The sequence below is a fragment of the Pithys albifrons genome, chromosome 7 (genome assembly GCF_047495875.1).
Source record: "Pithys albifrons albifrons isolate INPA30051 chromosome 7, PitAlb_v1, whole genome shotgun sequence".
Classification (NCBI taxonomy): Eukaryota; Metazoa; Chordata; class Aves; order Passeriformes; family Thamnophilidae; genus Pithys; species Pithys albifrons.
The window spans coordinates 61,492,025-61,516,570 of NC_092464.1; the positions used below are offsets into that span (position 1 = coordinate 61,492,025).

Genomic DNA, 24,546 nt, shown 5'->3' on the forward strand with positions numbered 1-24,546 from the left:
AGGGCCAGGCAGAGGATCCCCAACCCGGAGCCCCCGACCCCCCGCAGCACCCTGGGGAGGGTGGGGGAGGGGGGGCCATCCGGAGGCAGCTCTGGGGGTGGGGAGAGGGCAGGATCTGGGAAGGGACCGGGATGGAATTGGACAGACTGAGACAGAACGGAGTGAACTGGGACACCAGGATACACTGGAGCAGGACCAGGACCCTGCAGGATTAGAACCAGGGCAACAAGTATCATACTGGGAGCAACTGGGACCACATTGGGGGTGACTGGGGTCATACTGGGAACCTACTGGGAGTGACCGGGAGCATGCTGAGGGCAGCTCAGACCATGGTAGGAGGAAATGGGATATGCTGGGCTAATTGGAATCATTCTGGGAGCAACTGGGACTACTCTGGATGTGACTGGGAGTAGCTGAGAGCTACTGGGATCATGGTGGAAGTTACTGGGAAAAACTTGGAGTTAGTGGGACCACAGTGGGGGCAACTATGGTTTACTGGGAGAGACCAGGAGTGACTGGAGTCCTCCTGGGACTGCCTGGGAGCTGTGGAACACATGGAAATTTCTGGAGTGAGCTCTGGAAAAGTGTCCTGCGTGTGCAGGGCAGCAAATCCTGATGTTCTCCAGGAGCCCAGCTCTGCTCTCTGGCTCAGGGTTTCCCTTGGGCTGGGCAGTTTGACCCCAGGCAGGTGCAGCCCTAGAGGAGGTTGTGGGGCTGCAGTGCCGGGGCTGTGCCCCAAGGAGCTCCTGCCCCAAGGGCTGAGGGACCTGCCAGTCTTTACTGCTGGGGCAGGATCGTGCCCCGCGCTGGGGCTCCTGGGTCCAGAGCAGGAAGGACAACAACAGGTTTGGTGCCCAGCATTGTGGCAGGAGGTGCAATAGGCTGGGCTGGCTGGGCTGGCCTGGGTGGTCTCTCTGCCCTTGGCTGTGGGCTCTGCAGGGGGAAGTTTCTCCTGCCCTGTTTGCACCCTGGTGCTGCCCCACCGCTGGGCCCTCGGACAGGTGGGTGTTTGTGGCCTGGGCTGTTCTCACACACACCAGATGTGCGTGAGGGGGGCACTCAGGTGTGTTCTCCTTCCCCAGATCCTGGCTCTTGGACACACTTGGTCCTGTCCTGGAGCATCTCCTCCCACACTGGGTCCTTGGCTGTTCCTCATTGGATCAAAGAATAATAAAAACCTGGCTTTGGCCCCACAGACACAGATGAAAATGTCCTTCCTGCTGGGAACCAGTCCAAGGAAGCTCCTGGTTTCTGTCCAGCCAGGGGCAGACATGCATGTGCTGCAGGGGGTTAATGCAGATAAAATCACCACTCAGGCTCCTTCATCAGTGGCATTTGATGCTTTTGGACAGGCCAGTGACCAGCTCTGTGTCCTGCACAGAAGAGCTTCACCCTCATCCCGACCCCTCAGTGATATGATGGCACTGAAAAGCAGGAAATAAACTCTCCATTTGCTCTCAGCTTTTGCCTTTCCAGGATCCCACACTCCCAGTGCCAAATGACACCCCTCATGCCCAAACAGCTGAAATGGATTTTCTCAGTCCAGCAGTGCCAGAGCAGGAGCAGCCATTAAAGCAGGTTTCAATTCCTGAAAGGCTTTCCTGCATCCAGGAGTCCAGGGCAGCCCTTGGGCCTTCCCATTTGTTTCAGTGGCTTTTATGTTGCAGAAAGAAGTTTACATTTGAATATTTTCCTGAAAAAAAACCCTAAAACTCACACAAGTTAGCTGTTATACTCAAAACTGATATTTTTTATCAATTGCTAAGAGATGCAGAGGAAGAGAGAAATAATAAATGTGAGAAATGTAGGCCTAATTCGTCTCAAAAATGTAATAAAGTACACTGTATGGCTTGCCACATCATTCAGTGGGATTCTGAAAGCACTAAATCTGGGCGTTGTGGAATATGCTGTACAGATTTAGCAACAGAGCAACTATAAGTCAGACACGAACTTAGTTTAACAAACAAAAAGGGAGTAAAAGAAAGCCAAAGTTAATGGCTAAGCAGCCTGTTGATACAAGATAGAAACAATGTAAACAAAGATTAAGCCGGTACTTCAACACAATAGGAGACAGATGGAATTAAGACAAGGAGGGAGTACCCCAAGACAGAGAGACAAAACCTGAGCAGCTGAGCTTCTGAAGTAAAAAGTTAAGCTAAGAATATCGCAATCCTTCCTGACAGAATCAGATGGGAAGATTTAAAAAGGTAAATCGTTTAACATGAAATAAATAATATGTATGTTTTGACTGTATATGAGCAGAGCCAGTGAGCTCTAAGGTTGTGTTACTGACAGAGTGGTGACTGCGGTCACACCCAGCACTGGTTTACTCTGTGATTTTCATTACCTATACAGCTAAAACTGCCCTTTTTTGCTGAGTGACTTGGTCATTTTGGGTGGTCATTTATAACAATAAACGGTTGGAAAACTGCTAAGATTACTTTCAGAAGCAAAGAGAAGCTTACCACGAAAAGCCACTTCTTTGCCAAGGTGTTGGGGGGTGGAGACTGACTTTCTTTGAGTTTCTGCAGCCTGAGATGGTTATCTCCTGGCCCTGGGAATGTGGCAGCTTGTGGGGAGGCATCTTTGGAATGCAGAGATTGGGATCTCAGGAAGAACTGTTTCCCAGGCTTTCTGGGCTGAGCCAAGTCAGGGCTGATCACACCATTCCCTGCTCTTTTCCAAAGGGGCTCAGCACTTGGACAGAGCCTCTTTTCTCTGCTGGCCCAGCCTCCTGTGTCCCTGGGAAACAGGCCATGTCCCAAAGTGCCAGAGCCCTCCCAGCTGCCAGGGAAAGCCTTTCCCCAGAGCAGTTCCCTGAGCAGAGCCAGGACTGTGCTGTGCTGCACAAACCCCTCGGCTGCAGCACAAACTCAGCCAGCTCGTTGGGACAGAGGAGCTGCACCCACAGACTTGGCTTGGGGGAGGGGAGGCAGAAGAGTCTCCCAGGGATGGATTTGAAATAGGAACCCCTGTGTGTCACCTCACGTCACCCAGTTGCTCCCAGTGTCGCCCCAATCCTTCCCAATCCATTCCCAGTCCCTCAGTGTGCCCCTCCAGCCCTCTCCCCTCTCTGCCACTGCCCCCTCAGCTTGTCTCAGTCTCTCCCCTCCCTCTCCCAGTGCCCTCCATCTCATCCCAGTCTCTCCCCTCTCTCTCCCAGTGCCCTCCAGCATGTCCATCTCACTGGTGCTGTCAAGCTCTCAGCCCAGCCCCAGCCCCTGCTCTGCTCCAGGATGGATTTGTACCCTGCACAGGTGCAGGTGAAGTGGTTCCAGGGCAGGCAGGACCTCCAGGACTACACGGCCACTGATGTGGTCCCCAATGGGAACTGGACCCACCAGTTGCTGGTGATGCTGGAAATCTCCCCCATGGGCAAGGTCACCTCCACCTGTCAGGGGGGGCACATCAGCCTGGAGCCCCCCCTGAGCTGGGACTGGGGTATGGCCTGGCAACTGGGAGGGGGGTTGGGGATCCTGGGAGTAACTGGGAAGGAGGTTGGGGGAGTCTTGGGGAAACTGGCAGGGAGTTTGGGGGAGCTTGGTGGTAACCAGGAGGGGCTTTGTAGGGGAATAGAGAGGCAGAGAAGGGGTTTGGAGTGTGATGGGAAAGGGTGTGCAAGTCATGGGTGCAAGTGGGAAGGATTTTGAGGGCCCTGAGGGATTACTGGGAAGAGGTTTGGGGGGCTGGGGTTTCTGGAATGGATTTTGAATAGTCCAAGGAGCAATTGGAGTGGAGTTTGGGGAGACCAGGTTTGACTGGGAAAGGACTGGGAGGGGGTCTGGGGAGTCCTCAGGGGACGAGTGTGATAGATGAAATTTCTTAATTTGCTAAACTCAAATTGAAATTGCATTTGATGATTTTTATTTGAATGTAGAAGTGTATATATATATGTTTAAAATCTGTTGAAACCCAGCGCGGGACAGGTTTTTTTTGCAGGAGCCACAAAGATAAGAAACCGTGATGAAAAGGACAAAAGAATCGAAACTACAACCTTCCAGACCCCCACCGCAGGGGGTTGGGAGAAGCCTACCTCTGGCTCGGCGGCATTCCCGTAAACCCCCTCCTCCCTTCCCCCCCTTTCAGTCCATCCTGGTTTCAGAACTTCTCGGCCCGGCGTCTACCCCTTCTCCCCCCCAGTTTTTTTCCTTATCAAGCCTCCCCCACCCTCGGACGCGAGTTTCGCTATAGTGCCCTTCCCCCCCTTTCCCGAGCCAGCGCCCGGACAACCCCCCCGACCCTGTGCTCTGTCTCAATCCCGCGGGGACCCCAAAATTTGGCAAAGCCCTTCTCCAAACCTAAGCTGCCCCCCCGTCTCCCCAAACGATCCCCGCACCGGATCTGTGCAGCCCCACGCTGGCTAAAACACCCTCCACACCCCATAACCCCGCTCCCACCACAGTGCCGAAGTTTTGTCGCCAGCCGCCCCGCTGGGAATCAAATTCCGTAACCCCAGCCCGGTTTTGCCAGCCCGCTGGTGCCCCGTTCCCCCCCTCTTTTTTTCTCTCACCCAGCCCGTCCCGGTTTCTTCACCCAGCCGGCACCGCCGCCGGTGCTGACCCCAGCCCCAAGGCTGCTCATGCCAGCCATCGGCTTGTGCCTGCCCGGCTCTGCCCATGGCTGCCAAACCGTGCAGCGACAAAGCTCCCTCCCGGTCCCCGGACCCCTTCCCACCTTGGTCCATCCCGGACCCCCCCCCCCCCCCCGGAACCGCCCTTCCTCCCTTAGAACCAGAGCTGCGTCCACTCTCCCCATCCCGAGTTATCCACACTCCAGTTCACTGTTTTATTTAATAAATAAAATTTCGATCTCCTGCCAAGCCCACCACTGGTTCAGCATATGAGACAGGTCAGCCACCGCCTGGAGTGGCCGCCTTGTCTGCAAAACCCTCCACGCTGCATCAAGACATTTGCTGCCACCACCCACGTCACTCCCGGAGCCACCTCAGCCCCGCGGCCACATCAGGGTGAACCACCCCCGCAGTGCTGTGACCAGACCCCTACGTGGAGTAGCCCAGTCATCTTAGAAACTCTATTACCGCCATCTTCAGCCAACCCCATGGAAAGTCACGGGACCAGCCCAGCGGCCGCTGAACGGCAACTAATACACAATACCTCAAGCCTACACAACGCAGAATGTAGCGCCACAGAACTGAGCATGCGCAGAAAGGACACAGTTTGCGTAACTCTTATGAAATACAGGAACTGGGCATGCGCAGAAGGGACACAGGTCGCACTACTCTTGTAAAATGCATGAACTGCGTCTGCGCAAGGGGGCGTGGCCTACGCCAAAAAAGTGAATGTAAACGAGGTTTTGGTCCAGGTCTAGCACAAACCTTTTGGGAGCTGGTCTCCTAGGTCGTCCAGTGCTCGGCCACGCTGCAAGCACTGTATTGCTCCTCTCTTGCCTTCACAAAGAGCTGAAATCACTGAGGTTGGGGCTAACTGAGCTGGACACTGATATCACTTGTTAAATCAATTTCTGTTTGTTTTTTTCCTTAATAAATAATGTTACTTATTTTTCATTATGAAATAAAATAAATACTAATATTCTAGCCAACGTCTAGCTGCCTATAACAAAGGTGCCCCTGTTCATGTCACTGAGGTTGGATATAGATGATCTTTGAAGGTCCTTGAAACTCAGGACACTCTATGATTCTGAGTTACTTCAGACAACTTTGAGAGAGCCCAACATCTTGACCCAACAGGGGGAAAGGTAATTTTCAAAAAATGGAAATTAAAGTCAGTATTGCAAAGACCCATCAGGTTCAGCCCCATAGAAAAGGAAAGTGATATTTCTTATGCTGTGGGTGCAGAAGGCAGTAAGTGTTGGGTTGAGCCTCAGAACACTCAAGCACCTGATCAAGTGCACCCACGAGCCAAGGCAAACACTGAGCAGAGTGAGGGGCAGTGAGTGGGGGCCTGACATGCAGAAGGAGCAGATTGCTGGGGGAGGAACTGCCTTTCCTGTGCCAGGACCAGGGCACATCCCACTGCAGGAAAAGCCCCAGGGCAGCCCCAGCACATTGAAGGCCACGGGCACAACTGCAGAGTGACTTGGTGGCACCTCTGCCAGGGAGAACCTGAAAACCCAAATGCATCTTGGCAGCAGCAGGTCCTGCCAGTCCATGGCCAGGAGCCCTCCCTTGCCAGCCCAGCCTGGTGGGCAGCACTGCAGAGCTGCTGGTTAAGGGTGTTCTTTCTTGCTGGGCTCTGCAAAGCCACTTCTGCTACAGGAGCCTCATGGGGAAGCAATTGGGCCCCAGCAACTTGGAGACAAGATATTAATCAAAACCTGCTCATGCTGTTGCCAAACCCCTCTGAAATGATTGGGGTAATAAAACCCCCTAACACTGCATGTTTGGTGTTAGAAAGGAAGGCATCACTTTATTCCCAGTGCTCTGTGTGTGTGTCCAACAGAAATCCTTTCACACAGACACCAATGCATCACTTCTTCATGTATTTATAAATTTTTAGGAAACAAAGAAATCAATGTTCATTGGTCCTAAATGACATAATTTTATTGAACTAATTTTGAATTAATATTGAATTAATTTTTATCTTCTATTGGTTATGGACTTCTCCCTCTCTTTGCTAATTAGTCCACATTTTTAGTCTTTTTCTCCTGGTTGGGACTTTCCATCACATCTACTAAGTCCTTGTTAGCCATCTTCTTTATCTACTGGTTTCTGCAAATGTCCTTGTGGTCCATAAATTCTGCATTCCAGATGTCCAACATCAACAGTACATCTTTCTATCCCAGGCTTTGTTCATCAAAGCATATCAAGGTTCACTTAACAAAACTTAGAGAATTAGTACTTTTCCCAAGCTGTGTTCTCACAGTGGTAGGTTAAATTCTGCTGAGTGCTGGCTGAAAGAGATTTAAGGCCCAACACACAACTTGTCTTTAATTCAAGCAGTTCATTAAAAGGCTAATTAAAACCATTATGATATTAGAAAAGTTATTTCCTACAATCTGAGCAGAGACCAGACAGGGTCAGTGGAAAGGGGAGGCCAGGCATGGGGATATGGCTGAAATGTGGTGGTTGTGAGGTCACTTCCACTGCAGCAGCCTGGGTGGCCCTCAGGAGACATTCTGGCCAGGGAGCATTGTGAGGTCATCCAGCACATCAGGGAACCCACACAACAGAAATTCCATCTGGGAGAGGTGACGGAGTGGGGCAGGTGGGAGAGCCCCCCAGGTTCTGATTCTGGGGGCAGCTCTGTCACACAGCCCCACCAACCCTGGCAGGCAGGAAGGCAACCTGGGCTCGTGGCCACCCTGCTCTGCACTGGCCCTGCAACTGGGGAAAAGACTTTTTCTCATCTCCAGGCTGAATATCCCCTCTTTCACCCAACAACCCTTGTCTTTCATTCTCTTCACATGCCAGCTCCAGCCAAACCTTCCTTTCCTCAAAAAACAGTTCCCATTTCTAATCTTTTATTTTGCAAACTGTCCTTGCTGTCACCTCCTGGCAGTGGCTTCCTGGCCCCTGTCACAGCCAGCCCTGGCCCTGCACTGACCCAGCTCTGCTGCCCCACAGATGCTGCATCAGGAAGGGAAGGTCCATGGAGTAGGGAAATGCACAGGGACTCATCCTGGAAGGGACCTCAGGAGGTTTCTGGGCCAAAACAAAGCACAGTGAGTGGAGAAAGGGACACAAGGATGGGCTGTTTGTGTGCTCTGCCATGTCAGGAGAAGATGCAGAGCTGCAGAGTCACCCAGACAATGTGGATCCCTCCAGGAGATGATCTCAGACAGCGGTTCCCAGGCCTCTGCCACTCACTGGTTGCTCTGGTTTCATGGTCACTGGTGGTTACACCCACCCACACCCACCAGTGTTCTGTGCACACACACCAGTCTCACCAGTGTCTGGGCCCCAAGGAACACAAGACCTGATGATTTGTGGCTCCCACTCCAGTAATTGGCACTTGCATCTCCCTCCATAGCCAGAGCACAGAGATCCCTTGACCCAGAAAGTTCTTGACAATGGAGAGATTGAGAAAACAGGACAGGCTGTGGGATCAGCTGCAGGACAAGGCCAGAGAAAGACACTTAGCAGTCACTTGCTTACACATAATTAGCTCTTCCATCATCTTTTTGTCTCTGTTTTCTTATGCTTGTTGCACCATGGACAACAGTGTTCCCCCCACCCTTTCCAATCCAGTGGTTTTTTTCCTAAGTGTCCCATGGCAAGTCTTGCACAGTCCCCAAATGCACTTTCTGGTTTCCCATCATGACTCTCAGACTCTGAGACAGAAATGGCCAACCTCAGATCAGGGTCATTCTGGGAAGCTCTGCCATTGACCACTTGGAGAGCCTTTTATGCTGGGATGTTTTAAATCTCTATTAGTTCCCATGTAACTTTTTAGTTTTGAATGATTCCTCTAAAAACCTGAAAATTCATGTCCCTAAAATGGCAGTTCTTTCACATTTATGAAGTTTTGGGGATTAGGTCACATAAAAATGCTGACAAGGTGTACGTAGGTCTTTGCAGCCCTGTGGAGAAGGAATTGGAGATACAGGAATGAAAGAATGATGAAACAGTTTGGGTTGAAAGAGACCTAAAGGAGCCTCCAGTCCAACTTCCCGCCCATTAACGAGGGAATCCTTCCACCAGTTCAGGCTGCACAAAGTTCCTCACCTTGGACACCTCCAGGGATGAGGTTTCCACTTAGTGGGCAACCTGCTCCAGGTTCCTGCTCCCTTAATCAGAAAATATTTCTTCCTGACATCCAATGTAAATCTGCCCTTGCTGAGTTGCAGTTACTGTGCCTTGTTCTGCCAATACAACCTTTGGCAAAGTGTGTCAGTCTGTCTTTCCTGGACAAGGGGCACTGCATTTTCATGGATAAACACCTTGGAGAGGGACCAGAGAGGGCCCATGAAGGCATTTGGAGGTCTCAAGCACATGACCAATATATAAGGACTGAAAGCCCTGGGCTCAGTTGTGTGGAGACTGAGTAGAGCACAGGAGAAGGCTGAGAGTGCTTGAAGTGCTCTCCCCTAGAGATGGTGGAGCTTTTCTTTGTAGTGAGAAACAGCATGAGAAAGAAATAATGTCACCAAGGGCAGCTGGAGAGGTCCAGGTTGGACATGAGGAGAAAGGCATTTCCCTCCAAGAGCAGTGGTTTGGTGCAACACAACACCAAGAAGTCTGAATTAGCCCATGGCTTTATCTCTCAAGAAGAGCCAGGGAGGAGGGAGAGACGTCAGTGCAGGAGAGTTCCAGAGTGACAATGAATCCATTGTGTCAATAAGACTCTGCAGTGTCACACGGGGCCGTTCATTCCATGAGGTTCCACAGTGTCCCAGTGGTGGTGTCAGAGATGGTGGAGCTTTTCTTTTTGTAGTCAGATATAGAATGAGAAAGAAATAACGTCACCAATGGCATCTGGGAAGGTCTATACTGGACATATGCAGAAAGGAGTTTCCCTCCAAGACAAGTGCTCTGATACAAAGCATCACCAAGAAGGGGTCTGGGCCAGCACAAGACTTTGTGTTCCAAGGCAGAACCAGGGAGGAGGGAGAGAAGTCAGTGCAGGAAGGGGCCAGCGAGGTGGGGCAGCCGGGGGATGCCGACAGCCTGCAGGGAAAGGGGCAGGGCATGGACACCGTAGGACAGCCTGGGCTGGAGAGGAGACAGGGATGTGCAGAAGCTGAAAGGCCCCAAGAGAGCCAACTTGTGCAGGCCTTTGGCCATGGCTGCTGTGAGTGCCCCTGATGGCATGAGGAGACAAGTGAGCCTTGCAGCCCTGGGGCCTCATTGCCTCCTTGTCCCTGCTCAGCAGCCTGGGAGGTGCCACCCCATCCTCCTGCCCTTGGCATTGCACATCCCACATCCCAGTGCCCCAGGATAAGATGTGAGAATGAGTAAGGGACTGCATATGCCTTTCCAGGGGCTGGGTGTCAGGGCTTGGCCCTTTGGAATAAGGAAACATATAGAGATTTCCTAAGCATGAGAGACACCTTTCCTTGCTTCTTCATAATTGTCACCACTGTCTGCAGTTTTCTGCTCTACCTGGAATCTGGGGACACTTTCTCAGTCTTGTCTCTTAATTGGACCCATTAGCACTACAAGAAACTTCAGAGTTTCACTCTCACTTTGACTTCTTGAGAAGTTGTTTGAAGTTACTCTGATGGACTGAGTCTGATGTAAACAACACAAACCCCCCAGAGGGCCATTAAATGCCCTGGGCTGTTGCTGTGCTGCTGAGCTGGGCCGGGCTCCTGGCACACAGGGAGCTCCTGGCAAGCGGGCAGCGCTGCAGAGAGACAGCTCTGCCCAGGAGCAGCTCATGTGCACAGCCCAGCAGGGCTCAGGGCACTGCCAGGGCAGCTCAGGGGCACCAGCAGGGCACAGACAGAGCTTAAAGGGGCTCAGCACTGGGAGGATGACTGAGAGCTCATGGAGGAGAAATCTTTGCAGTGCTGGACACGGTGAGTCTGTGGGTGCAGGGCAATGCAGGGGCAGCTCCTGGAGGCATCTCCTAAAGCTGGCCCAGCCCCAGCTGATGGGATGTGTGAGGAGGGGGCTGTGGGGGACACTTTGGAATAGCTGTGGAGCCAGGGGGTGCAGCCAGGGGTGCCCAGGGCTGTGGTGCAGAGCAGGGTCCTGCAGCCCAGGGTGCTGTGCTGAGGCAGGGACTCTGCTGCCTGCCAGCGTCAGCTCTCAGCCAGCCTGGGGAGCTGCTCACAGGGCTGGGGAAGAAGGGCTGTGGGGAAGGAGCAATCAATGATAGGTGAGGGCAGGATCCTTCCACTCTCAGGGTGTTGAAGGTGGCTGGCTGCTCACAGCTCCAAATCACAACAGGACATTCAAGAATGGAGTTTTAAAGAAGCACAGAAGGTTTTGTGACACATGACTGGAATTGATACTGCTCTTTATGTCTTCTGCTCTGGCTTGCCCAGGTAGGCAATGGGACACAGAAATTAATTTCTCAGTGCAGCAGCAGGCACAAAAATTCTCCATCTTCTACAATGAGAACTGAATAAAACAGGCAATCTGAGAAATCACCACACTGTGCCCTACAGGCACCATCAGTGTCCCTTTTCCAGCCTTCTCGGGGTTGCTCTGACGTTGCCATCAGAACCTGCACAGATATTTTTCTCTTTAATCAGCTCTGAGGCACCACAAATGGAAGTGCAGGGCAGATGGGAAACAGAGCAGTCAGCACTGTATCTGTCTGTGCTGACTATGAACTAAAACACTGAGAGCTGAGCACTATTATCTGTCCCGTCCTAAGGATGTTCACACTTTTATTCACCAAAAATCAGAATTTCTAGACTCAATAATACCACTTGATTGATATGACAATAGGAAAAAAAAAACAACAAAGCAAACAACTAGAACAAAAACCTCAGAGAAACTGAGAAGGAACAAGGGCCAATAACCAAACCCCCTCCCTAAGTTCCAGTCCTGTTTGCTCCAGCCTTACTACCAAGCATGTTCTGTTCTCTTTCTTAGGACATGATTGTTGTTCAGTTCTCTGTACTGTAGCCTGGAGCCGAATTAATCAGGTAATGGTGGACATTTGAATAGAGCAAAATGGTAGCTAGCCAAGAATTTTTCTACTAGTTTTGGCTGGGTCACGTGTGAAAGGAACCAAGCTGGGTCAAGGAGAGGAAGACTACCTGGGACCCTCCTTTTGGGGATGAAGAAGAGAAGGACCCCTCCACAGAACTGAAGCCAGAAGAAAACACCGCCCCAGCTCCAACCAGACTCCATCTGTAATCAATATGCAATGAGATGTTGTAATCAATTATGTTCAAATGTATAATACAGCCTCCTTTGACACCTGCCAGGTGAGCAAGCCTCTGCTTGAAGTTTTGCTGCCTTGCTTCCTGCTCAGAAATAAATACCTGCTGCTAACGGGTGCAAACACCTTCTCTTAGCAGTTATTTTTGTGGCGTTCTCGCTTATCACAAACTCGCTATTACGTTCAGCTAAACCTGTTTCTGCAGCACAGAATCTTCTGCCACAAGAGCAGAGAGTGAAATGTTCTTACACCTGGCACTCCTTGTGAGTACTGGAGCTTTCACAAGCCAGGTTCTGTGTGCCCACTGCATCAGGGCTGAACTAACTCGCTGGAGCAGCACAATCAGCCCAGAGAGACCAAATGAATCCAAAATTGGGGGAGTGGGCTCGAAATTCTATGAGATATTTGCTGATTTTGTCCTTAGAAATCTGTCCTAAATTGTCACTATCTTTTCCTTCTTGGACAGTGCTCCATTGCCAGATGAAGCTCATGTCGAACAGCAGCTCCATCAGCCAGTTCCTCCTCCTGCCATTGGCAGACACGCGGCAGCTGCAGCTCCTGCACTTGTGGCTCTTCCTGGGCATCTCCCTGGCTGCCCTCCTGGGCAACGGCCTCATCATCAGCGCCGTAGCCTGCGACCACCACCTGCACACCCCCATGCACTTCTTCCTGCTCAACCTGTCCCTCACAGACCTGGGCACCATCTGCACCACTGTCCCCAAAGCCATGCACAACTCCCTCTGGGACACCACAACCATCTCCTACATGGGATGTGCTGCACAGGTCTTCTTCCTTATTTTCTTCATTGGAACAGAGTTTTCCCTCCTCACCATCATGTGCTACGACCGCTACATTGCCATCTGCAAACCCCTGCACTACGGGACCCTCCTGGGCAGCAGAGCTTGTGCCCACATGGCAGCAGCTGCCTGGGCCAGTGGCTTTCTCAATGCTCTGCTGCACACTGTCAATACATTTTCCCTGCCCCTGTGCCAGGGAAATGCCCTGGGCCAGTTCTTCTGTGAAATCCCACAGATCCTCAAGCTCTCCTGCTCACACTCCTACCTCAGGGAAGTTGGACTTCTTGCTGTTAGTGTCTGTTTAGGTTTCGGCTGTTTCATTTTCATAGTTTTCTCCTATGTGCAGATCTTCAGGGCTGTGCTGAGGATTCCCTCTGAGCAGGGACGGCACAAAGCCTTTTCCACGTGCCTCCCCCACCTGGCTGTGGTTTCCCTGTTTGTCAGCACTGCTGTGTTTGCCTATCTGAAGCCTCCCTCCATCTCCTCCCCATCCCTGGATCTGGCCCTGTCAGTTCTGTACTCAGTGGTGCCTCCAACACTGAACCCCCTCATCTACAGCCTGAGGAACCAGGAGCTCAAGGATGCTGTGAGGAAAATGATGACTTGATGCTCTCCAGAAGCATAAAACTGTTGTTTCTGTTGATGTCTGCATAGTATTTGGACTGGAACTCATTACAGACCCATCCTGTTTTCTCAGCATTTGTTGGGGGTCATGGGTTCATCTTCTGATAAGTTTGTGCACAATTAATCTCCATTCTAATCTAGTGTTTTTCTTTGGAGTTTGACCCAGAGGCTGGTGTAAACAAGGATTTGTTGTACTTGAGTAGTTACACAAAATAAAGGACAGTGCAGTGACTTGTTTGATCCTTCTTCTTAGGCATTCAGAAAGGACAGCTCAGTGCAGGACAGTGCATGTTTACAGAGAGGAGGGGACTCTTCAGAGCTGCCCTTTCTGCTTCCACGCTCTCCTAAGCCCTTGTGTTGGTCCAAGGCCTTGGTCCTCTGCCAGCTTGGTCACATCCTGCTGTGTGTCCATCCTGGGCTCACAGCCAGGGACAGGCCATGGGCACTGCTGGGACACAGCTGGGCTCCACAACAGCAGCTCCATCAGGAAAGGGGTTCTCCTGAGGGCAGGGCAGGAAGGCTTTGGGCTTCCTCTGAAGTTCCTCTTAAGAACATGCCTAAGGAAGAGACATTCAAGAGGCAACTTGTGCTGCTTTGTCCTCCCTGGGGCTCAGTGTGATGAGATCAGGTTCCCAGTGTGACTTTCAAAGGACTTAGTTCTGGTTCAGGTTTTACTTGTTGGTGGCCAGAGACCATGCAGATGAGATTAACCTTCCTGGGGCTCAACAGCTTGTGACAGGGCTGATGGCAGGTAAGTGATTTGCTTAAGACACTTTGGAGCTGCCAGGAGAACACGAGACCTGCAGCAACAGTGTGAGCAGGAGCTGACAGTGAATAGAGCCCAATGAGAACAGGCCTGTCCAGCTCGGAGTCACCCAGAGATAATATTCTACATCTGAGTGTGAACTGAAAAAAAGAGCCCTGCAACCCCAGGGAATACAGCAGGTTGAGGGAAAGGAGTCCTGGGATTCATTTTACTTTCCATAAGCATTCATATCTGGATCCAGTGCAGCCCCCAGACCCATCTCCCAGCACTGGAACAAGGCAGGGCCCCTCTGAGCACCCTCCATGACCACACAAGAGCTTGTGTGGCAGGGAGTCAGTGGCAGGGACCACCATCAGCTGGTTCTGCCTCCCAGCCTGACCAGCACAGCCCAGAAGAGCCCCCCCATAGCCCTGGGCACCACAGCCTCTGTGCCCTGCAGAGCAGCATCCCCAGCTCGGGGGCTGTGGGGAGCACGGGGAGGGGCTGCAGGAATGGCTGGTCAGGCCAGCACAGACGTGTTCCCCTAGGGAAAGGCTCTGTGGGGAGATGGGATGTGCCATGAGAAGAGCAGGGCAGGCTGTGGGTGCAGAGGAGCCATGGAAAGAGGCTGTCTTTTCCCTGGGGCTGTAGGAGATGCCCGACCTGAAGATCTCCTGAGCATTCCACAGACAGGGTCACTGTCCCTGAACTCCATTTCCTCCATTTCTCGCTGGAGGGCCAGACATGACTGTGCTGCTCTGCTGGGCTGGGGCAGGGACAGGGAGATGGGGAGACCAGGAGGAGGTTGGACTGGGAAGGGGCAGGAAGAGGGAAAGCCCAATGTTGAGCTGAAGTGTGTGAGTGTGCAGGGTGGGGGCTCTGTAGAGCTGTGGTGCCTCCAGGCCCGGGCAGTGGCAGCAGGAGCCCAGGGAGACACTGCACCTGCTGCCAGGAACTGTCTGTGTGTGTGCAAGGGAAGGACTCGTGTCTCTGAACAGCCCTGGGAGTGTGAGCAGGGCATGAGCTCAGCTCAGGTGTGGGCACCTGTCAGAGCCCTGACATTTCTGGGAGTTGCTCCAGGAACAACCTCGTATCCCAGGGACATTCGTCTCTCCAGCTTTGGATACATCCATTACAGAAGGCCCTGTTTCCTCCATTCCTTTTTTCAGCCTTTCTGGCCTGTCCCTTTCATGCCTCAGGAAGCAGACTGAGGAGCATCTCACCTGTGCAGTCAGAGGGGTTCTGTGAGCAGGAGTGGCAGAGTTCTGTAGAAATTTATTTCTGCCCTTCCCAATGGCACAGGGCACATCTTCAGAGTATGAAGACACTCCCTGGACAACTCTCCTTGGAGAGATATTTGAAGAAAAAAAATGGGAGAGAAGGTAAAATTAGAGAGATGAAACTTGCCTGAAAAATTCAGTAGCTCCTCTGAGCAATGTTTCTGCATTGGAACCATTGGTAGGAAATGTATTTTGAAAAGTAGCTGTACAAAGCTATTCCTTTAGACAGTGAGTAAATCAGGTTAACTAAATATTTTTGTGGTGTTTTCAATTAAAAAAACCCAAAAAAATATTTTATATATATGTTGAAAATAATCCTTACAATGCTGGCCAGGAATCCTCCAGCAATTATCAAGAGTTCTGCTCTCCAGAGGTTTGAACTACCTCCTAAAACCCACACTCCTGGCTTCAGGCCATGACTTCCCAGAGCAGTCACAGAGTTGGCCACTGCCCCAGAGATGCCCCAGGGCAGCTCAAGGACCCAAGTGTGAAAAGTCCCCCAGAGTGTCTGTGAGCCCTTCTGGAACAGGAGCTGCTGGGCAGGAAGGACCAGCTGGGGAGGGGCAGGGAATCCCCCCCTGCAGCACTGCTGGCCAGGCTGAGGAGGGTCCTCTCCAGCACAGCAGAACATCCTGTCCCCTTGGGGGCTGGGCTGTCAGGTATGTTCCCAGAACTGACTGGCCAAGCTGGGCAGGCAGATGCTCAGGGATCATGAAGGGTGTCACAAAGCTGAGCCCATCCAGGTGAAAGATTTGGGGAGGTCAGGAGGAACTGGGACAAATGGGATGGGATATTTGGGGGAGGGAAGGGGGGCTTGGCCAACAGAGAGGAAAGATTTTGGTGAGATAAAACCAAGTTCAGGTAATGCTGAGGGTGTTGAAACACTGACTGTGCAAACACTCCTGATGGACCTTTACCTATAATTTGTGTACCATTGCAACTTCTGTGAGGATAACTTGATACTCCTAATTTCACCCCCAGCAATCTTCTCTCAGGAACCAAAGGGACCCTGGGACACTGTGGAAAGCCTTGGAACCAAGGGGCCATTCTGACACTTGGGAACCTCATGGAATCAAAGTTCCATTGTGACCCTGCAGGACCTCAAGGAAACAGAAGCCCATTGTTACCCTGTGGAGCCTCATGGAATCCAGGGATCATTGTGACACTACAGGGCCTCATGGACTGCAAGGAACCCTGGGACACTGCAGAAATTCATGGAATCAAGGGGCCATGATGACACCGAATTGTCTCATGGATTCAAAGGAATCCTGGAATATTTTGGAATGTGATGGAATCATCGTGCAATTGTAACACTACAGAAACTTATGGAACCAAGAGGCAATTTTGACATTTCAGTGCCTCATGGAACAAAAGAGACCCTGAGACACTGTGGAAACTCATGGAAACAAGGGGCCATTGGGACACTGCAGGGCCTGAAGGAACCAAAGGTATCCTTGGACACTGCAGAGCTCACGGAACCAATGGGTTCATTGTGACTTGTAGGGCCTCATGGAACAAAACGGGTCTTGAGACAGTTTTTAACTTCATAGAATCAAGGGGTCATTGTCACACTGTGGAACCACAGGGAACCAGGATGCCACCTGGACACTGCAGGGCCTCACAGAACTAAAGGAATCCTGGGACATTACTGAATGTTATGAAAATATTTTGGGTCTGGCTGAGCTGGAGCTCATTTCCCCACAGCAGCCCTCCCAGTGCTGTGCACTGTGTTGGGAGCTGGAAAGGTGCTGAGAACACACCAATGTATTGGCTACTGCTGAGCAGGGCTGGCACAGCCCCACCACTGCAACGTTCCTTCCCCAACTGAGGGAAAGGTCCTGGGAAGGGACACAGCCAGGCCAGCTGTGCCAGAGTGACCAGAGGGATATTCCAGATCATGGGATGTCAGCTCAGGTATAAAAGCTGAGGAAAGGAGGAGAAAGCTGAGGGCATTCATGGTTTCCAATGTTTGCCTGCTGAGCAGCTGCTCCGTGTGCTGAAGCCTGGCTTGCTGGGACATGGCCAGACATCACTGATGATGGGGAGGAGAGAAAAAACCTGCTTATTTTCCTCTTTCTTTCTTTGTGTGCAAACTTTGGCTTTTGATTTAGTAAAGTGCCTTATCCCAACCCACCAGTCATTTCCCACCTTATTCTCTCTCCCCTGTCCATCTGGGAAGGGCAGTGATAGAGCAGCTTGATGGGCAGCCTGTAATTTTCCCCATTCTCATTTTGCTCTTCTTGAAGATGGGCTTGGCATCTGCCTTTTCCAAGGACCCCAGAACCTCTCAGATTGCTCTGGCCCTTTCGAGAGCACAGCCCAGAATCCCAGGCAAGGGTGATGCAGCAGTTCAGGAGCACCTGCAATGAACTGTCCAAGACCACTGAGATGAATCTCACTGGGCCAGTGGAGTTTGTTCCTGGAGTCACTCACACAAATGTCGAGGTCCAGCAAGGCATCCACCTCTGAACTGGGATTGTGGGATTCTCATGCACCCAGGGGTGATCAGAGAGTCTTTCCCTTTTACACCCATGGGGAGATCATTGCAGGAGTCACAGTCTCTCCCTGGGCTCTCACTGCCACTGCTGGGGACTGGAGGCACCTCAGCCCTGTGGGTTGTCACCTGCTCTGCCCCTCTCTGAGATGCCCCACGGCCTGAGGGATGGACACAGGGGGAGCTCTGTGCTCAGAAGCACATCCCAGTGCTGCATCCTGGGGGTTTTCCAGGTGATGTGGGGCCCAGAGTGAAGTGACCTCGAGACACTGTGTGTCCCACAGCCCTTCCCAGCACCTCCAGGATTAGCTGATGGTCTTTGTGTTCTCTTGGGTTCATCTCCCCCACACACACACTGTGAATGCTGAATCTCATCTGTACAATTGCAGCATGGCCTTGTGAGCTGCTCATTTGGTGTCCTCATGGAGGGACAAACAACCTGTCAGTGGTGGGTGAGAGGCCAGTGCTGGGAATGGTGTTTGCAGGGGGTGATCTGTGACAATTGCCCTGGGGCCCCTTGCCCAGGGTGTCCAGGAAACAAAGAAAAAGCCCAGACCCTGCTCTGCTGCTCCTTCAGGTGTGTCCCTGGAGGTCTGGCTGTGGAAGGGACACTGCTGTGCCCTCTCCTGCTCTCACACACTTTGGCTCTTCACTGTGCTTTTCTGCAACAGGGCAGTTTCCTGGGGCTTGACAGCCTAGGAGAAGACACCAGTTCCTTACAGCCCCAGGGCTTGTCATCTCCTCACCCACTCCATAGAGCTGTGGAGGTGTCCTACTGCTCTCCTGCACTCCCCATTCCACACCCCACATCACTCTGCTCCAGGAGCATCCTGTGAGGAACCAGAGATGGGTGGCAGGGCTTGGCTGTCCTGCTTGGCAAAGTCCATCAGGCCCTTTCACAGCCACATTCCACAGTCCCTTTTCCACCTGTAACCAGTGACTCTGAGCTGCTGCTTCCCCAGCCCCAGGGAGGGTCTTTTTGTCTGCTCTTCCCCTCTGGGGTCTCTTTTCAGTGATGGCCTGAGCAGAGCTTGCTGACATCCTCAGGAACCTGGAGGTTTGCTGATTAATTTTACTTTTTTAGAGACTTGTTCTGTCTTAGATCTTCAGTTCAGGAATTCAGTGCCAGAGGCCTCATTAACATTTAAAACATCTTAACAAGACAAGCCTCTGGGAATAATTTAATATCAAGTCTTCTATTCTTCTGTGGTTAATTAGACAGATTCCAGAAGTGTATTCAAAGTGAGTGTATTACATTAACAAAATGCATGAAGAAAGATTTATTTTTGTCCTGTTTACCTTTTCCCTGTTTATACACTGATAGCAGCAAACCCTAATTTATATTGTTCCCAAGCACCAGGGATGGTCTCCTTGTCTGCTTGTTCCCTCCATAGTCTCTTCTCAGTGATGGCATCTTCAACAAGACAAGCCCCTGGGAATAATTTGCTTTTAAATTTTCAAATCTTCTGTGGTCAATTACAGAGGTCTCAGAAATGCATTCAAAGTCAATATCTTATATTAAAATAAAGAGAAAAGATGTATTTTTTGGCCTGTTTATTTTTTCCTGTTTATACATTAATGTCAGAAATCCCCAAATTACTTTGATCATGAGTACCAATTAATGCAGTCTAAATAAGTATGAAAATCAAGACCCTTTATGTCTTACATTTAATCAAACGTTATCCCTAATCCCCACCCCACCATTTCCCTCATCACATCCCTGGCACTCAAAGCAGCCTTGTGCAATCTGAGCTTCCTCCACTAAAGGCTGGACCTGCAGGTTTCAGCTCCTTGGCACCAACTCCCACCTGCTGTACTTGGAGAAGGAGCTGCAGGAGACCCACAGGGATGTTCATTTACTTGAGAAAAAAAAAAAAAGAAAAAACAAAACAAAGGAAGGCACAAACAAACCAAACCCCACAACTCCTTCCTTAGCTGTACATTAAGCCCACGTTGCTTCCACTGAAGTTCACTTTCCACAATAGGTAGTCTTAGACCAAAGGCAAAAATGTTCTGTGTCAAGTACAGGTCACAAGATATTCCCAAACACTTCCTGTCCCGATTCTGTCCATATTTGCTCTTCGCACACAGGTCACACACTGCAGTCAGAATTTCCCTTGATCCAGAGAGGGAGGAAAAGAGAGAAAGATAATGAAATTCTGCATTCTGCTGAGTTAAATCTGCATCAATCCCAATATTCTGGGGTTGCAAGAAACTTATCAGACACTCTCTGCAGCATCTGTTCAGTGGGGGAAAATCTGTCTGGATGGCCAAGCCCAAGGACTGGTGGGGAATGGAATTACATCCAGGATTTTTCCCAGGCATCAGTATTGGGGTCAGTTCAGTTAAACATCTTTATCAATGATCTGGATGAGGAGATCAAGTGCACCATTGGTCAGTTTGCAGATGACAACAGGCTGGGTGGGATTGCTGATCTGCTGGAGGGCAGGAAGGCTCTGCAGAGGGGTCTGGACAGGCTGGATCGATGGGCCCTGGTCATCTGGATGAGGTTCAACAAGGCCAAATGCTGGGTCCTGCCCTGGGGTCACAACCACCCCAAATCCCTGGTCATGCCCTGTAACTGTTCCCCACATCCTGTCCTGTATCCTTCATCCCTCCATTTCATGGAACTTTTTTGAATAAGGGAGCTTTGTACTCTAGGTATGGAGGGAGATCCAAGTGTCACTGGAGTAGGAACTCATCAGGTTTGTGCTCTTTAGGGGATGAGGAACTGGTGACACGTAGAGGCACAGAAAGTTTCCCTTCAATGCCCACAGTACAAATTAAACAGGATACAGTTTCTAAACTCCACAGCTCTTTGTGCAGCTTTCCTCAGCCCCAGCAACCAGGATAAGCCCCGTCCTTGCTGTGCTGGTCCCACAGCCCAGGGTGCTCCTGGCCTCCCTTGCTGCCAGGGCACACGTCTGCCTGCTGCCCAGCTCCTGCCCACCCACAGCTGCCTTACAGGGCTGCTCCCAGCCAGGCAGCTCCCAGCCTGTGCCATGGCCAGGGCAGTGCCCTGCAGGGGCACACACTGCCATGTGTCCCTCTGCCATTGCAGGAGGTTCCTGCCAAGACGGGCTCTCCTCCTCCCTGAAGCTTTCCCTGAGCACAGAGGCCTGAGAGACCTTTCCAGTGAAGACTCAGGCAGAGAAGCCATGGAGTCCCTCAGCCCCACAGCACTGTCTGCTGGAATTAAATCTCCTTCCCCATCCCACAGCAGCCCTGCATTTCCCTCCTTCAGCCTTGGTCTCCAGCACAGCCATGGAGGCTCTTTTGGCTCTTGACTTTTCCTGCAGCCACCAACTCCAGGGAAGCTTTGCCTTCCCCACAGTCCCACATGCACAGCACAGGCCACGCCCAGGAATTCCTTGTCTGTGCCTGGCCTTGCTGTCAACCCCTGTCAGAAATTCCATGGTCCCTTTGTGCCCCACTGCCCCACAGCTGGTCCCACAGCCCCCTGTGAAGCCCCATCCCAGGGCTGGAGCATCCAGGGTGGGGAATGGCCCCTCTGATGGGATGCCCAGGGCAGTCCTTGGCCTTGGTCACAAAAGACTGGGTGGCTAATTAGCTGGGATAAAATTAATAGTTACTTTTTTTTTTTGATAACAGAAAAGTAAGAATGGGGGAAAAAAGGAAAACTGTATAAGAGGATAGACTTGGTCTCTCATGAAATGCACTGGGTGTCACTGACAGAGCAAAGCAGGCAGTCTCTCTGCTGAAAAGCATCCAGTCATCATTTTCCTCACAGCATCCTTCAGTTCCTGGTTCCTCAGGCTGTAGATGAGGGGATTCACTGCTGGAGGCACCACCGAGTACAGAACTGCTACCACCAGATCCAGGGATGGGGAGGACATGGAGGGAGGCTTCAGGCAAGCAAATGTGCCAGTGGTGATAAAGAGGGAGACCACGGCCAGGTGAGGGAGGCACGTGGAAAAGGCTTTGTGCCGTCCCTGCTCAGAGGGGATCCTCAGCACAGCCCTGAAGATCTGCACATACGAGAAAACTATGAAAACAAAACAACCAAAAAATAAAGAGACACTAAGCACAAGAAGCCCAATTTCCCTGAGGTAGGAGTGTGAGCAGGAGAGCTTGAGGATCTGAGGCACTTCACAGAAGAACTGGCCCACAGCATTGCCTTGGCACAGGGACAGGGAAAATGTATTGGCTGTGTGCAGCAGAGCATTGAGAAAGCCACTGGCCCAGGCAGCTGCTGCCATGTGGGCACAAGCTCTGCTGCCCAGGAGGGTCCCGTAGTGCAGGGGTTTGCAGATGGCAACGTAGCGGTCGTAGCACATGATGGTGAGGAGAGAAAACTCTGTTCCAATGAAGAAAATAAGGAAGAAGACCTGTGCAGCACATCCCATGTAGGAGATGGTTGTGGTGTCCCAGAGGGAGTTGTGCATGGCTTTGGGGACAGTGGTGAGGATGGAGCCCAGGTCTGTGAGGGACAGGTTGAGCAGGAAGAAGTGCATGGGGGTGTGCAGGTGGTGGTCGCAGGCTACGGCGCTGATGATGAGGCCGTTGCCCAGGAGGGGAGCCAGGGAGATGCCCAGGAAGAGCCACAAGGGCAGGAGCTGCAGCTGCCGCGTGTCTGCCAATGGCAGGAGGAGGAACTGGCTGATGGAGCTGCTGTTGGACATGAGCTTCATCTGGCAATGGAGCACTGTCGAAGAAGGAAAAGATAGTGACAATTTAGGACAGATTTCTAAGGACAAAATCAGCCAATATCTCATAGAATTTCCAGCCCACTCCCCCAATTTCAGATTCATTTGGTCTCTCTGGGCTGATTGTGCTGCTCCAGCGAGTTAGTTCAGCCCTGATGCAGTGGGCACACAGAACCTGGCTTGTGAAAGCTCCAGTACTCACAAGGAGTGCCAGGTGTAAGAACATTTCACTCTCTGCTCTTGTGGCAGAAGATTCTGTGCTGCAGAAACAGGTTTAGCTGAACGTAATAGTGAGTTTGTGATAAGCAAGAACGCCACAAAAATAACTGCTAAGAGAAGGTGTTTGCACCCGTTAGCAGCAGGTATTTATTTCTGAGCAGGAAGCAAGGCAGCAAAACTTCAAGCAGAGGCTTGCTCACCTGGCAGGTGTCAAAGGAGGCTGTATTATACATTTGAACATAATTGATTACAACATCTCATTGCATATTGATTACAGGTGGGGTCTGGGTAGAGCTGGGGCGGTGTTTTCTTCTGGCTTCAATTCTGTGGAGGGGTCCTTCTCTTCTTCATCCCCAAAAGGAGGGTCCCAGGTAGTCTTCCTCTCCTTGACCCAGCTTGGTTCCTTTCATAGGTGACCCAGCCAAAACTAGTAGAAAAATTCTTGGCTAGCTACCATTTTGCTCTATTCAACTCTCCACCATTACCTGATTAATTCGGCTCCAGGCTACAGTACAGAGAACTGAACAACAATCATGTCCTAGTAAAGAGAACAGAACATGCTTGGTAGTAAGGCTGGAGCAAACAGGTCTGGAACTTATGGAGGGGGTTTGGTTATTGGCCCTTGTTCCTTCTTGGTTTCTTTGAGGTTTTTGTTCTAGTTGTTTGATTTGTTTTATTTTCTTTTGCCATATCAATCAAGTGGTATTATTAAGTCTCGAAATTCTAATTTTTGGTGAATGAAAGTGTGAACATCCTTAGGACGGGACAGATAATAGTGCTCAGCTCTCAGTGTTTTAGTTCATAGTCAGCACAGATAGATACAGTGTTGAATGCTCTGTTTCCCATCTGCCCTGCACTTCCATTTGTGGTGCCTCAGAGCTGATTAAAGAGAAAAATATCTGTGCAGGTTCTGGTGACAATGTCAGAGCAACCCTGAGGAGGCTGGAAAAGGGACACTGATGGTGCCTGTAGGGCACAGTGTGGTGATTTCTCATATTGCCTGTTTTATTCAGTTCTCATTGTAGAAGATGGAGAATTTTTGTGCCTGCTGCTGGACTGAGAAATTAATTTCTGTGTCTCATTGCCTACCTGGGCAAGCCAGAGCAGAAGACATAAAGAGCAGTATCAATTCCAGTCATGTGTCACAAAACCTTCTGTGCTTCTTTAAAACTCCATTCTTGAATGTCCTGTTGTGATTTGGAGCTGTGAGTAGCAAGCCACCTTCAACACCCTGAGAGTGGAAGGATCCTGCCATCACCTATCATGGTTTGTTCCTTCTGCCCCAGCCCTGTGAGCAGCTCCCCAGGCTGGCTAAGAGCTGATCCTGGCAGGCAGCAGAGTCCCTGCCCCAGCACAGCACCCTGGGCTGCAGGACCCTGCTCTGCCCCACAGCCCTGGGCACCCCTGGCTGCACCCCCCGGCTCCACAGCTATTCCAAAGTGTCCACCAACAGCACCCTCCTCACACATCACATCAGCTGGGGCTGGGACAGCTTTAGGAGATGCCTCCTGGAGCTGCCCCTGCATTGCCCTGCACCCAACACACTCACCGTGTCCAGCACTGCAAAGATTTCTCCTCCATGAGCTCTCAGTCATCCTCCCAATGCTGAGCCCCTTTAAGTTCTGTCTGTGCCCTGCTGGTGTCCCTGAGCTGCCCTGGCAGTGCCCTGAGCCCTGCTGGGCAAAGGAGCTGTCTCTCTACAGCGCTGCCCGCTTGCCAGGAGCTCCCTGTGTGCCAGGAGCCCGGCCCAGCTCAGCAGCACAGCAACAGCCCAGGGCATTTAATGGCCCTCTGGGGGATTTGTGTTGTTTACATTAAACTCAGTCCATTAGACTAAGTTCAAACAACTTCTCAAGAACTCAAATTGACAATTAAACACTGAAGTTTCTTGTAGTGCTAATGGGTCCCATTGAGGAACAGGACTGAGAAAGTGTCCCCAGATTCCAGTTAGAGCAGAAAAC

General features: G+C 51.2%; 2 protein-coding genes across 2 annotated transcripts in view; both read right to left on the reverse strand.

The window, feature by feature from the left end:
- LOC139673812 (zinc finger protein 91-like) overlaps positions 1 to 24,546 on the reverse strand; it is a 311,195-nt gene that overhangs the window by 248,837 nt on the left and 37,812 nt on the right.
- Positions 21,386 to 22,351, reverse strand: LOC139674343 (olfactory receptor 14J1-like). Its single transcript, XM_071560553.1, has one exon. It carries the CDS (start codon positions 22,349 to 22,351, stop codon positions 21,386 to 21,388), a length of 966 nt encoding a protein of 321 aa, XP_071416654.1.

Coding starts and splice junctions, on each gene's coding strand:
- LOC139674343 (XM_071560553.1), bottom strand. CDS start 22,351: ATGAAGCTCATGTCCAACAGCAGCTCCATCAGCCAGTTCCTCCTCCTG.